This window comes from Metopolophium dirhodum, chromosome 5 (genome assembly GCF_019925205.1).
Source record: "Metopolophium dirhodum isolate CAU chromosome 5, ASM1992520v1, whole genome shotgun sequence".
Classification (NCBI taxonomy): Eukaryota; Metazoa; Arthropoda; class Insecta; order Hemiptera; family Aphididae; genus Metopolophium; species Metopolophium dirhodum.
The window spans coordinates 4,590,661-4,606,059 of record NC_083564.1 but is presented as its reverse complement, the minus strand read 5'-3'; the positions used below and the strand labels follow the sequence as shown (position 1 = coordinate 4,606,059).

The following is a 15,399-nucleotide window of genomic DNA, read 5'->3' as shown; positions in this document are numbered from 1 at the left end:
ATGTCTAAAAAAAACAAGTAAAATATCTAAAAACTATAATTTATTGCATCAATAACGTTACATATCTATAAAAAAAAAGATTTTATAGAAGATAAATTAACAAAATAAACTCAAAAATAAGTCTAGTTATAATAAACATTTCTAAGACATAACAAATACATACAATTTAAAAAAAATAGACATATAAATTATAACAGCCCATGGTTCAGAAATATGAAACCTAATCTAAATTTATTAGAGGGTATGCCTTTTTAGTTTGCACCTTAAGGCTAAAATGAAATATATTTGGTTTCTACTTCTATCGAAAACTTTTTATGACAAACATACTCGATAATTTACCATATATGTTGAAGATTGAAATGTTTTTACTGTTCCAAAAGGTGAAAAAAAATTAAAATAAAATAAAATCCAATACAGTCACGATTCGTTGTTCTGTTAAAAATCTAAATTACAATGATAAGTGATAACAAACAAAACAATAATAATAATATGTAAATTATCAAATTAGCATTACACGTGAGCCTACGATTATTAAAATTAGATAGTTGATTCAAGATTTTGGCAGAATCCTGGCCGGAACTGGGTGCACCACACTACCACCATGTTTGTGACGGCTGTAGATAGTGAAAAATGTTAAGCACAATAACACAAATTAAATCATATGTACTTTTATAGTAGTAATAGTACCTTTAATCTTTTAGATATTGAGGATGTTAAATCAACATTGAATAAAGCTGCATCTCTTTTTAGACCATTCGCTGTACCAGCACCAAAATCATGAATTACTTCAGCTACTTTGTGTTCCTGTATCTGCATTGTTGTGTAACAATGATCACTGTTTATAGAAGATAGTAAATCACGTACATCTCCACAGCTAGTACCAATATTGTTGGAGATATTAGTTTTGTCGTTCTTAAAAAAATATATATACATATTGAGGGATGTATCTATAAACTGATGGTGTTTAAATTACATATTTTATTTATATAGTATTGCGTATATATGTTGATATTTACTAAAATTATTGATCCATCGTTGTAACGATCCATTTCTCTAACCCGTATAGGAATGGCTTCATCGCGAAGCATAGGTTTATTCATCTAGAAATAAACACTTTTTATAGAATAACTACGATTTTCAAATAAATAACCGAATACCTACAGCATATTCATCATCCCCTACTCCAGGAACCCATGTTTCTATAATATCACCGTCACCGAAGTGTTGGCGACAAACCCGAGAATTGTTATCGAAATTAATTCCTAAGACTCGCTCCCATGTGGACCGTGCAATAAGGTCTTGTGGGACACGGAAACTAATTTGTTTTAAACATTTATCGCGAAACGGACAGTTTGGTACACAACAGGACATTTTATTATAATTATAATTAAACCAATCGGAGCACACCGTACGAGGTACGTACAGATTAATAATATTATAAAATTCATTCACCGCGATAAAATTTATTTTGTTATTTTATCACACAGACATCCATACTGTAGTTGGCACGGATTAATGATTATATTATAATCTGCGGTGTTGGTAAATTTTCAGAACTGAAGTCTGTGTTTTATCATGACAATATATATAATATAAATTGTCATCTACCAATTTATTATCTACAGACGATTGACTTGTAGCCACAGGGTAATCACTCAATGCTTATAGCCACGATATTTAAGATATTTAATATATTATACCTTATAGATATACCTATTAAGGTATATTATCTTAAATCGTGCTCACAGCCGAAACTCGAAAGCCGTAACTAACTGATAAGACAGACGGTTACCGAATGAAAGCCGCACAGGTACTTTCTCATCCGTACAACTTACTTTCTGTACCATAGAAATCTGTATAGAGAGCACAGAAAACATAATAAGACAGACTAGAGAGCCGGATTCTATTTACTGACATAATTTGATTATTTCAAGTTCGACGATGGAAGCGCGGGAAAAAAATAAAAACCATCCGCACGCTAATCGCGTTTGAAGCATTATTTTCTGCGTTAACGTTTCTATGACGGGGTGGTACTTACTATCGGTAGACTTCGCGAAAATGACTTTGATGTTTGACATAATACGGGCGCGAAACAATACGGGTTTGGCCAGTTTTGGGGGGGGGGGGGCATTTTTCCGAAAATCAGTGGAAATTGTGTACCTTTTTGAGGCAGCCAGTGTGGGAAATATTTGTTGTTTTCACCGCCGAACGTTATCAGAATCGCCGTGTGTTTTGTTTATTTTCTGTGTTATCTCTTCGTTATTCGTTTACGTTTTCTGACTTTCTGTAGGCTGTAACTCACGACTATATAGCTGGTTTGTTTTATTCCATACATTTTAAATTTTTCTTCTTCCCTAATAAATATTAAATTGTACCCGTAATCCTATAACTAGTGTTTGCGATCATAATATAATTTTCAATTTAAATTGATCAAATAATTTGATTAGACATTTATAGTATAGGTACAGTGTTGTTTGTGTGAGCGATTGCGTTTGCTTTGAATATTTTATTTTTATTTTCTTATGGCGTTCTTGTATATTATGTCCTAACAATCGCTGCCAGATAATCAATCATCATGCCACCAGTACTGAAATGCATCGAAATGGACAACTTTAAGTCCTACAGGGGTCATCATATGATTGGGCCTCTGAAGAACTTTACAGCCGTCATTGGACCCAATGGTTCTGGTGAGTTAGAGAAATTTAATGGTTTGACAGTGTAATATATTGTTTCGCTTTACTATAATTCCATTGTTTGTTGTTTTACAGGTAAATCTAACTTTATGGATGCTATAAGTTTTGTTATGGGTGAAAAAACTACCAGTCTCCGAGTAAAACGTCTAAGTGATCTTATACATGGAGCTTCGGTTGGGCAACCTGTCTCTCGCAGGTAAATTTGTCTTGCATAATAGTGATTTATTGAATGTATTAATTAGTAGGATAGTTGACAACTGATGAACATTTTTAATTAGTTTTTTTTTTTTATTAAAAAATTACCTTACTTTACAGTGCTAGTGTAACTGCAGTTTTCAAAATGGATAGTGAAGGAACTGAAAAACGATTTACTAGGACTGTCCAAGGATCATCATCAGATTATAGAATCAACGATGAAGTATATATTTTAGTTCGATATATTATATACTCAAATTGGTTATTTAAATGAATATTTGGTGTTATTGTAGTCGGTCCCCAATCAAGAATATTTTGCACAGTTAGAACAGATTGGTGTAAATGTAAAAGCAAAAAATTTCTTGGTATTTCAAGGTGCAGTTGAATCAATTGCTATGAAAAATCCAAAAGAAAGAACCGCTTTGTTTGAAGAAATTAGTGGGTAAGTACTTTTATATTAGTTTATGTATTTTGAAATTAACCATATTTTTTTAGTTCTGGTGCACTAAAAGAAGATTATGATCGATTAAAAGCAGAAGTAATGAAAGCAGAAGAAGAAACTAATTTCACATACTTGAAAAAAAGAGGAGTCGCTGCCGAGCGCAAAGAAGCAAAGTTAGAGAAAGAAGAAGCTGAAAAATATCAGAAACTCAAGGATGAATTAGTATATACTAAAAAATATTATTTATTAGATTGGATATGACCAAATAACTAAATTGGTGGTACCTGTTACTTGTATTAAGTATTATAACTTTAAAATATTTTTAGGCACAAAAAGAAGTTGAATATCAGTTGTTTCGTTTGTATCAAAATGAGAACATGATAAAAAACTATGAACAAGATTTAGAAGACCGTAAAAAAGAAGTTGCTAAAGTAGAAAGTAAAAAGGAAAAGGCCGAAGAAGTGGTAAAGGAAAAAAAAAAGGAGCAAGGCAAGGCTAGTCGTGATTTGGCCAAAGTTGAACAAGAAATCCGAGAAATTGTAAGGCAAAATTTTGATTTTTCACTTTGTCATAATTTGGGAGATAGGATTTATGCATTTACATTTTTCATATATGACTGACGATTATTGTAAAGTATATCGTATATGTAAATTATTAATTTAATTTGATACAGACTTATATCATAATCGTCAGATATTAAGTCCCAACTATTCTGATAATTACCAAACAGTAGTACCTTACCTTAATGCATATTTGCATATATTTACCTATAGTTATGAGAATAGTAACAATTGCAATGATGTAATTGTATGATGAAATGTTTTTTCAAATTAAACTTTATTTATATGTAAGTGCATATCTATTAATAATTATTTACTCGATTATTTATGCATATATTTTATAGTTTCAGTACCTGTATAAATATTGAGTCACACTTCTTTCTAGTCTTAATTTAACTGAATTTAAAGCATGTATGATTTTAATTTTTAGGAAGTAGAGATTAATAAAAAACGTCCATCATTCATCAAGTCCAAAGAAAGAGTGGCACATATACGTAAGAAATTAAACACTGCAAAAAAATCATTAGCCGAAGTAGTGACGGCCAATGATGCTCACAAGAAGGATATTGATGAATTGGAGGCTGAACTTAAAGAAGTGGAAAAACGGCGCCATGATTATGAAGAACAAGTGGCTGGTGAAAGTCATAGTCAGGGAAGAGATGTACAATTGGAAGATGCTCAGGTATTTTTGATAGTTTAATACTAAGATTTGTTTGAAGTGATTTTTTTATCGATATTAAATGATAAGAGAAAATATTTGTATTGCCTTTTTCATTTTTAGGTTTCGGAGTATAATAATTTAAAAATTGATGCTCGTAAACAATCTGCATTATTTTTACAAGAACTAGACTCTATCAACAGAGAACAAAAAGCTGATCAGGATAGGTTAGATAATGAGTTACGCTTGAGATCAGAACTTGAAAATAAAATAAAACAGAAAACTCATGAAAAAGAAGAGGCCCAAAAGCGAGTGGACAAATTAACTGAACATATAAAATCTAGTGAAAATGCATTGGAAGAACAGAGACGTTTATTTGATGAACTCCGTAAAGATGTTGGTTCATCCAAAGATAAAGTGTCCAAGCTTCAAAGGGATTTAGATAATGTTACTGAACAGTTGGGTGATGCTAAAGTTGACAAACATGACGATAACAGACGTAAAAAGAAACAAGAACTAGTTGAAAATTTCAAAAAAGCATATCCAGGAGTGGTAAGTTTTTTGTTAGTCAAGAGTAGTATGTTATAATTTTTAATTTTTTATTTAAATAACTGTTTTTAGTATGACCGCTTGATCAACATGTGTCATCCTATTAGCAACCGTTACAATGTAGCGATTACAAAAGTGTTAGGTAAGTACATGGAGGCCATTATTGTGGATTCTGAGAAAACTGCACGTCTGTGCATTCAATACTTGAAGGATCACATGCTGGACCCGGAAACATTTTTGCCCATTGATTATTTGCAAACAAAACCACTGAAGGAGAGATTGCGAAACATAAGTCGTCCACACAATGTCAAGCTCATGTATGATGTACTGGAATTTGATCCAGAAATTGATAGAGTTGTTTTGTTTGCAACCAACAATGCACTAGTATGTGAATCACCCGAAGACGCCAATCACGTGGCTTATGAACTTGAAAGAGATGGAAGATATGACGTAAGATTAAAATAATTTTATGTTACTGTTATAAACTTATAAATAACATTTCTAGTATTTCTCTTTGGACAAAATTATTTTCCAGCTGGTTAAAATATAAAAATAATTTGAATGTATTTTTTTTTATTAAGTTTATTAATTTGTTTTAATTAGGCTGTAGCGTTAGATGGAACATTTTATCAAAAATCTGGTATTATCTCTGGAGGTAGTTTGGATTTAGCTCGCAAAGCAAAACGTTGGGATGAAAAACATATGACTCAATTGAAAGCTTCTAAAGTAATGTGAATTTTTGTAATATTTTTTATGTGTTCTATTGTCGAGTTTTTTTTAAGGAAAAATTATCTGAAGAATTGCGAGATGCTATGAAGAAATCACGTAAAGAGTCGGAACTGAATACTGTTGACTCCCAAATTAAAGGTTTAGATATGAGACTCAAGTATGGAAAAACTGATAAAGAAAACACTGTTAGTATATAATTTCACCTAATACATGTTTCATGCTATAAAAACTGTACTATAATTACTTGTTTAGCTTAAACAAATCAGAGATTTGGAGAAGGAATTAAAATTCTTAGAGAACAAATTAGAAGGGAGTGGTGTAAGTATTTTTTTTAGACTTCAAGGTATTATATTATATAGTTGTAAAATTAAATTAATATTTTGTTTTAGCCTCGTATTGAAGAAATTGAAAGAACAATGCGGACTCGTGATATTGAAATTCAATCCATGAGAGGTCGCATGAATTCAGTCGAGGATGACGTGTTTGCTGATTTTTGTCGTCAAATTGGCATGACTAACATTCGTCAGTATGAAGAACGTGAACTAAGGTCACAACAAGAAAGGGCCAAAATTCGTTTGGAGTTTGAAAACCAGAAAAATCGAATTATGAGTCAATTAGATTTTGAACGCACCAAAGACACACAGAGTAGGTTTAAAAACTGACCATACAATCACCAAATATTTATCATAACATATTGTTTATCTAGACAATGTGACTCGATGGGAGAGAGCAGTTCACGATGATGAAGATGAACTTGAACGTGCCAAACAGGCAGAACAGAAACAAATGTCTGAAATAGAAATGGATATGAAAGAAGTGGATCGACTGAAAGCTCAACGACAAACTAAAAAACAAGAAGTAGATCAAATGGATGAAGTGATCAGCAAGGTATGTTAATAAACAATAAATATTATATATTAAGTTATAATTAGACAGTTCAGAAGAATATTTTTTATACTATTTAGGCAAGAAAAGAAGTCGGTGCTATTGCTAAAGATATTCAAGCAGCTCAAAAGCAGGTGACTAACTTGGAGAACAAAGTAGAAATGCGTAGAGCTGATCGACATGCAATCCTAACTCACTGTCGGGTATGGTAGAAATAATTGCACTATTAAATTTTATATATTTTTTAAATAAATTGATGTTAAATAATTAATTTAGATGGAGGACATTAATATACCATTATTACAAGGAAACTTAGAAGATATTATTCAAGAACAATCTGTGAACAACTCTGAAGAACAAGGGCGAGACAGTACAGCCAACACACAAGAGATTTATGATCAGGAAGCAAGGTTAATTATTAACAACATTAAACAAAATATATTAATATTTTTTTAGTAAGTTTGTTTCTTATTGTATTACACATATTTTATAGAATTACTGTGGATTACTCTCCATTGCCTGATCATCTCAAGGATTTAGAAGATTTAGATGATATAAAAAAATTGACTGATAAAATGGCTAAGACTATGGCTGAACAATCGATGAAACTGCAAAAGATTCATGCCCCTAATTTCAAGGTAAAATAACTATTTTATGTTTTATTTATTTGTAAACGCTTGATCAAAGCATACATTTATAATAATTAGTTTAATACAATCACAATATAAATAGTTTCTTTAATGTCAGATTCTAAAATTCATTAATTATTCTCTTGAGTTTTGACCATTTGCCCTAAACTTGGCTTGCATATTTCCTGAATTTTCTCAGAAAAAAAAATATCTAGTATTGTGTTGTTTTATTTTTTTCATCGGTGTAACTTGTCTGTATTTATTTGAATGACAAGTTTTCTGTTTTTGCATTCAAAATTCAATAATTAAATAAAACAAACGTCAAACAGGCAATGCAAAAATTGGATCAAGCTAGAGAAAAAATGCAAGAAACCGACCGAGAATTTAACACTGCCAGGACTCGTGCAAAGAAAGCTAAACAGAACTTTGAGCGTATTAAGAAAGAGAGACACAATAAATTCACCGAATGTTTTGAGCATGTAGCCAATGAAATTGACTTGATATATAAGGTATACTTTTATTTATTTAAAATGTAAATTTTTTTAAATAATAAAAAAATTTTTTTTTTGGACAGGCCTTGTCGAAAAATCAATCAGCTCAGGCTTTCTTGGGACCTGAAAACCCAGAAGAACCATATTTGGATGGTATAAACTACAATTGTGTAGCGCCTGGAAAACGTTTCCAACCAATGTCCAATTTATCAGGAGGAGAAAAAACTGTCGCTGCATTAGCTTTGTTATTTGCCATTCACAGGTAACTTGTATACAATGTGATAAAATTGTATTAATTTACAGCTAAAATGCGTTTATTTTAATAATTATATATTGTAAACAATTGTTTGCTTACAGTTATCAGCCAGCTCCATTTTTTGTACTCGATGAAATAGATGCTGCTCTGGACAACACTAATATTGGGAAAGTTGCTTCCTACATTCTACAAAAAAAAACCAATTTGCAAACCATTGTTATATCTCTCAAAGAAGAATTTTTCCATCATGCCGATGCTCTAGTTGGGATCTGTCCAGATGTAAGTAGTTGTATAATATTATGTAGAGTCCTTGCCAAATTTACTGGCGGTTGGTGACAGATATTATTACGCAATCAGAACACTATATTTTAAGTCATGTTTACACATAAAAACCGGATTCCTTAAGGTAAAGGTATAGCGCACCAAAACATTTTTTCGCGAAAGCCTCATGGTGGCGATGTCACCAACCGCCAGTAAGTTTGGCAAGGACTCTAGTGAATTCTCAAACATCTGTAGAGTAGGGTAGCGCGGCAACCACGTTTAATTCTAATTGAATGTTTTTTTTTAATTTTATCTTTTTTAATTAACTTTAAACTGCATTATCAGGATATTGCAACCTAATTACGTTGATTTGTTGAACGGTCATGATGTACATATTATTATACAATATAATTCTTATAGTGACCGCGGTAATCAAAAGTTTACTGTGTATATATTATATTAATTAAACTAAAGGTACTATCAAAATAATTTATATCGAAAGTGAAAATGTTATTGTTTTATGTTTTAGGAGGGACAGTGTTTAATCAGTAAAGTGATAATGATGGACCTTGCAGAGTATCCTTTGGCTGAAACTGATGAAAGTATAGCATTTTCTCTACGTTAATCATAGATAAATATAACGGACAATACATTCAAAAGATAATGTACAATATACGCAACCTGATTGAATACACAATAAGTTTATTATTTTTTTTTTTTAAATTTTTATTAGTATACACATTAATACTCTTAGTACTTCTCTTTAGTTTTTGTATGTTTAATTTAACTACACATTATACTATATTTGTATTATCTAAGGTAAATAGATTAAGATTTATTATTATAAAATTAATTTTTGTTCAATTATAATAATTTTGTTTGAAAACAAATAAAACACATGAACTTATTATTTTAAACTAATATCATTGAATTCAAATTTAATATCATCCATTATACAGTGACCCACTTGAAACCTACTGTACAGCAGAGTGACATCCGCTTATCCTATGTGAGATAAAGAAATCTAATTTACATACATACATATTATATTAATAATATTTGTTTTAATTGCTTTCATAAAAATTATTATTCAGTGTGTCTATAAAAAAAAAAAACTAATACGATTCTGTATAAAATATACTTTGTATATTATACACTATTTAAATATTGCATGTCTAGTCAAGACTTTTTTATATAATGTTGAATTGGAAGAGATTGTAATTGGCACCTTTTTAATGATTCTAAGTGTTATTTTTTACAATTTTTAGAAAAACTAAAAATAATCAATAGAGTATATATAAAACTATATTATGTTATTCAGTTATGGAATTTATACAAAGGTAATAATAAGTATATATATTTTTAGGTTCTGGAAAAAAAATAAAGATATTTCTGAAGCCAACAATACTATATGTTGGTTTTACTTTGTTTAAGTAGACAAGACAATAATCTATATCATCATTAAATTATTATTAGAGGTCGACATCCACCGCAGCGGTAACCTTTTCACATAGTCACTGTTTCAGACACCAAACAGAAAATAATATATTATTCAAAATGTTAAAAATATAATATACATTTCAATTAAACTAAAAACAGTTTCAGCGTAAGACTTTAATATGAATAAATAATTGTTTGTCCAGGTAATGGCTTTACCTCATTTGCTGGCTAATGAAATCAGATTTCACTGTGGTCTCTTTTCCATTCAATTAGGATTTTATGTTGTACAAAATTGGGTTAAAATTTATATTATTGTCAAATGAAATATAATTAATTAAATAGTGAGGGATGACAACCTTGGAGACTGGAAAGGAGTTACATGATGTGATACATTAATTTCAACGATATTGGATGGACACTATAGGTCCACTAAGATTTACAGTGTATCGACTCCAATATAGCACCAATAACTTAATTGAGTCTTACCATGCTTTTCTTCTGGGACTAAAGGTGGATTTCCACTACATACGTATATGTGCATATATTGACCGGATAAGTTTGCTATGAACGGTCACACAAACGTTTACCATCGGTTAATATGGGTTAGATCATATCCTATATTGATTGGTAACATATAAGACTGAAACTGATGAAAGTGTAGAATTTTATCTATGTTAATCATAGATCAATATTACGGACAATACATTCAAAAGATAATGTACAACATACGCCATCTAATTTTTAAATATACAACTTTACTATTTTGTTTAAAAATAATTAGTTATTACTCCCACAAGTTTTATTACACTTTAGTTTTTGTACATTTAATTTAATAAAATTACTAATTACACATTATACTATAACTTATTATATTAGGATTATTTAAAAATAAATAGATTAACATATATAATTATAAAATTAATATTTGTTAAATTATAATAATTTTGTCTGATAAAGAATAAAACATATGAACCTAATATTGTAACTAATTATTTTAAACTAATATCATAGCTATGATTAAGTTAAATAAAAAAAAATGTGTACAATATAATTAACTTATTGTGAATTTTGGGTCACTTGATTCCCAATATTAACTTGTAATTCTTCATGGTGACGCTCTTTTTTTAGTAGTTTTACCAATAAATCATTTCCAGAAATATGATTTGATACCTCAAAGTTATTTGTATTGATCTAATATAATGAGATTATATTAATTTAAATGAATAAACTAAAAAAAAATATATTAATACCATCATTAACAAAGACAAATAATATCGAGCAACTTCTACTTTGTCTATCCCTCCAACTAAATCTTTGAACAATTTTTGTTCCCCAATAGATTTAAAGCAGCTTAATATACGTGTTCCATATTCATGTATATCAAATTCAATCAATTTTTCTTCTTTTTCTAAAATTGGCCGAAGATTATTATGCCACTGTAGAACTCGATTTTGCATTTTTAATTGTTCATTCATCTAAAATAATAAATTGGAAATGAAATACAGTTTCTTTTGCAGAGTGCTGAATTCATGTTACCGTTTCCATTTTATTATTTTCATAGTTCTGCAAATCTATTGTATTTCTTTGATAAGTTTGGACATTTTCATTTGATTCTTAAATAATTGCAACAAATAATAAAACTATCATCGTTTGCAATATTTAAACCCTAATGTTGTATGAGAAGGTGGTGAGAGTAATTATGAACAAATTTAACTTAAATATTGCTTTCTCGAAACTAAAGAAAAATGGAGCAAGCAATATTAGATTTAAATTTTACAAACTAAAAAAACCTCCCAATAGATATATAATTTATTATACATTAAAACATACCACCAATTCTCAATATTTCTTCCATTTCCTCATCGTCAACTAAGAGAGGCAAATCGGTATTCATATGCATAGGTGACAACATTTTCTTATCCTAGAAAATTGTATATCCAAATAAAACTTAAAAACGGACCTCAATCAGATTCACTTTTGATTATCCATTGAAAAATATTGCAAATTGGTAGATACTTTGTAAGCTGGCTATTATCAAATTGGTTATTTTTAAAAATGTTTATATGTAAAAAAGGTAGCTAAAATGTATATTATTATTAATATTCAAAAATTAGAATTTTAATAGTCAATAGTTTAATACCTTAAATGGATCCTTAACTTAATAAAATGAGTTTTCATCTCTGTTGCTATACATTTTTAAATAATCCATCATTAACAATTCATTATAAACGATAATAAGCGAACCAATATTAATATTAGTTACTTTTGAAGAATGAATGTCCTAGATTCAGCAAAAATTATCAGTATGGTAAATGCTGACTTACTTTTTTTTTAGGGTCCTTTTTTTTAACATAAGGCTTATCTGTACAATTATTACACTTGGCATTTAAAACCTGAGCTCTTGGATCATCATCATAATTGTCATCATGAGTTATTTGACTAACATTTAACATATGTATTGGACTATAAAATAATATGTATTATTGATGTACAAGCATGATGAATCATCACAAAAGTGTAAGTGTAAATTAAAGTTTATTTTATTTACTTCTGTAAAGTTTTGTAGGTAACAAAAACTTCATTGAAAACATTCTGATAAATAATTACTGAGTTGGGATCACTTGGAAGAATTTCATCAACATCCAATAAATTCATTGGTAACTAAATTATTAAAAATATTATTATGATTATGTTAAAAAAATACTTCGTTTATTTAAAATATATATTAATAACTATAAATTTATACCGAGTTAGTGTTCTTTCGATAACTAATAGGATTTTTAGATTTTGAATCTTCTTCAGTGGGACAATAAAATTCTTCATTTACAGCCAAATCACAATCCAAGGGAAAATTTATCCTTGAGAAAAAAAATTAATAAAGTACAAATAGTATAATCACATAATTAATTATTTGTTTGTATTAATAGAACTATTCTTACTTAAAGTCATATTTCTTTCCAATATTTTCTTTATTTGCATTACAAATATAGGGCAATAATTTACTGTACTTATTATCTACTTTTATATTAGTGTTCAATACAATTTGTGTTACAAGTGGTTTTTTCTTCAAATTTATTTGTTTGCAGTCAAAATTTTTCACTGTATAATGCAAGTTTCATATTATTTATTGACAGTAATTTAACAGTAATATACCATGGTATATCAACTTACATGTTCCAAAAATGTGATTTTCAATTGGTCCAAAAAAAGAATAACATTTGAACTTTTTACCATTATTTTTTTTTTTATTTCCTACCCTTTTCTCTGTATAATCTGGATCAATATTTTCATTTAATTTACTGTTATATCAAACAAATATATTTTAGTATTATTTACTTTTAGAACCAAATCGTAATATTAGTACAAAATTATTATTATTGATATATTGATATCTGCTTTATGTTACACATTGGAAGATATATTTTAAAATCTAACTAACGAATCCAACTACAAAAATAAATAACTACGGGAAAACGTAAGCAATGTCAAATATTGAAAAGCTTATTTGCTGAGGTCTAATGGGTATCCCTAAAAAGAGATGACAAATTAAAATTGGGAAAAACTCTTCTTTAAAGAAAATGGACAGTAAAATATCAGTTTTTTATATCAATAAAATAAAATGTGGAACAATTGAATTAAAAATAGTACTTTGATTAGTGTACCCAATATCTCACAAGTTAGCGCCAAATGGCAAATTCTAAAATCAAAGGGAAATTTATTTTCTGTTCTTTAAATTTGGTTAAACATAAGACCAGATAATATAAAAAAAAGTTACATTATAACTCACTATGATCGGAATTTCCCAATAAGATTCATCATGGCATTGATTATCGCATCAATCCTTTTTTGATAAATAAGTGAAGTGTTTTGAAGGATTATAGCAGCTTCTACGAAGACTGAGGAACTACCGTTTGGAGATTTTTTCAAGTGATTTGAATACGAATTCAGTTCCTAATATAAAATATTCATTACAAAAAATATTACATGTTATTATTTTATTTTTTTGCATTGAGGTTTATTATTACCTTAACAAGATCATATTGAAGAATTTCACATGAGTCTATTTTTGTTATTGATTCAATAGGTTGTAATAAATTTTTAAACGCTTCATCAAAATCACTGTCCTCTTGATATTGAAGAACAGACATTTCTGCTGCAAACATGAAATAATTATTATAATTAGATATGTTATTTACTTTTAGAGTTATGATAACATATACATTTCATATTTTAAGAAAGTATTGCCAGTATATATTAGTTATTCATCGTTTAAAATATTACCGAAGGACATAAATTATTAAAATAAATAATATGAATGAAAAAAATTCTCATTTATTGTTCTTACTTCCTAACCAATATTAAGGTTATTATTTATTACTTAATGGGCATTAACAATAGTAGCCAGTACCTAGGTATATAAAGACTGGATATAGGTATGTGTCTCGCATCCAACGTTTGGCTTCTACTGGTAGCGCATCGTAAGTTAGTGATGGAAGTGATTGAACGTTCTAAAACCATCGAGATGTACCTATTTCTGAATGATTGTATGAGTATACGCACCTTTATATGGAACTGTCCAAAGAATTTTTACTCGATTCACCCAAAATCTACAGTATAACTGTTGTAACAATTCTTCTTGTTATTAATTATTCATAGAGAAAATGACACAAACTGCTGTACATCTGTACTTTATACTGATCTTCGCGGGGACAGCCTGCCAGCAGACTTTCAGAACTCACCTGCAGACCCACAAGGACATTGAATGCGCATCAGGCGTCGGCCATCCATCAAGTGTAATAGTGCATTACCGACGGTCAGTGGCGTGTGTAAAGGGGCAGGCACAGAGTTGGTATTTGCACCTCCGTTGAACTCAGGATCAGCGTGGCGACGGTATAATGTCGTGTATTATAGTTACCGCGCAGGCCACAGCTACCTATAGGAGGTACCCATCGCTGAATGTCTGAAGTAGTAGCAGTGTCGGTAGCGAAAATAATTAATCATATTTTATTGTTCGCGGAATATTAAATAGGCACCGAAGAGAAAAAAAAATTATCGAATAGTGGGTAGGTATAGTGGTAAGTACCATAGAAGTGTAGAACAAATGATGCACCTTAACGGCATAGTACGGTTATTAATAGTTATTAATATTTATTGAGGTACCTACCTACATCTTTAATCGTGTTCCATAGACGTATTATAATACGGTTGGACGTGCACGACTGAGGACGTGCATAATAACAACGATAATAGCAATAATATTGTGTCCGCGTTTACGTCATGCGCCAATAATAAAATCATCGGTTAATATTACCATGAACTAAGATAGTTATAGTTTTCTTAGTTCATGATATAACGTATTAGTTATTATCAACTGTTTTGTTTTCGAAAAAACATCGTTTAAATAGTATTATGCATAGATATTGTGTTTCGAAGACGGTTGGATTGCGGTAAACGGCAATGGTAAGACATGACACTAATTTTAATTACTAATATGTGTAAATAATATAATAATAATTTTATTAAAATGTCATCAGTCATAATTACAGGACTCGGAACTTTATGCACTAAAAAAACAATGAAATGAGTACATACGTATGCACTAAAAAAACTT

The 15,399-nt window shown here is 29.5% G+C and overlaps 3 protein-coding genes across 5 annotated transcripts; 1 reads left to right on the top strand and 2 right to left on the bottom strand.

The window, feature by feature from the left end:
- Positions 1–23: 23 nt before the first annotated feature.
- On the bottom strand, positions 24–2,030 carry LOC132944457 (uncharacterized). 2 transcript variants are annotated; one of them, XM_061013813.1, is made up of 4 exons: positions 1,162–2,030; positions 1,017–1,100; positions 688–954; positions 24–614 (listed from the first exon to the last, which is right to left on the bottom strand). In XM_061013813.1, exons 1-4 carry the CDS (start codon positions 1,369–1,371, stop codon positions 594–596), a joined length of 582 nt encoding a protein of 193 aa, XP_060869796.1. In that variant the 5' UTR covers positions 1,372–2,030; the 3' UTR covers positions 24–593. The 2 variants fall into 2 exon arrangements, with proteins under 2 accessions (XP_060869796.1, XP_060869797.1); XM_061013814.1 differs by having other exon boundaries at positions 688–912.
- A 174-nt stretch (positions 2,031–2,204) lies between these two features.
- Positions 2,205–9,265, top strand: LOC132944451 (structural maintenance of chromosomes protein 1A). Its single transcript, XM_061013800.1, has 21 exons — positions 2,205–2,687; positions 2,769–2,889; positions 3,009–3,111; positions 3,182–3,330; positions 3,384–3,552; positions 3,657–3,869; positions 4,321–4,572; positions 4,672–5,100; positions 5,170–5,547; positions 5,701–5,823; positions 5,880–6,011; positions 6,079–6,144; positions 6,216–6,471; positions 6,533–6,714; positions 6,792–6,914; positions 6,988–7,121; positions 7,205–7,349; positions 7,670–7,849; positions 7,915–8,093; positions 8,189–8,366; positions 8,878–9,265. Exons 1-21 carry the CDS (start codon positions 2,576–2,578, stop codon positions 8,971–8,973), a joined length of 3,720 nt encoding a protein of 1,239 aa, XP_060869783.1. The 5' UTR covers positions 2,205–2,575; the 3' UTR covers positions 8,974–9,265.
- LOC132944456 (uncharacterized) lies at positions 9,266–15,007 on the bottom strand. Of its 2 annotated transcripts, none has more exons than XM_061013811.1 (12): positions 14,528–15,007; positions 13,814–13,941; positions 13,576–13,739; positions 12,960–13,087; positions 12,728–12,887; positions 12,535–12,646; positions 12,337–12,449; positions 12,113–12,251; positions 11,619–11,709; positions 11,325–11,401; positions 11,039–11,263; positions 9,266–10,979 (listed from the first exon to the last, which is right to left on the bottom strand). In XM_061013811.1, the coding sequence occupies exons 1-12, from the start codon at positions 14,574–14,576 to the stop codon at positions 10,845–10,847; spliced, it is 1,521 nt and encodes a 506-aa protein (XP_060869794.1). In that variant the 5' UTR covers positions 14,577–15,007; the 3' UTR covers positions 9,266–10,844. The 2 variants fall into 2 exon arrangements, with proteins under 2 accessions (XP_060869794.1, XP_060869795.1); XM_061013812.1 differs by having other exon boundaries at positions 14,197–15,006.
- Between the last annotated feature and the right edge of the window lie 392 nt (positions 15,008–15,399).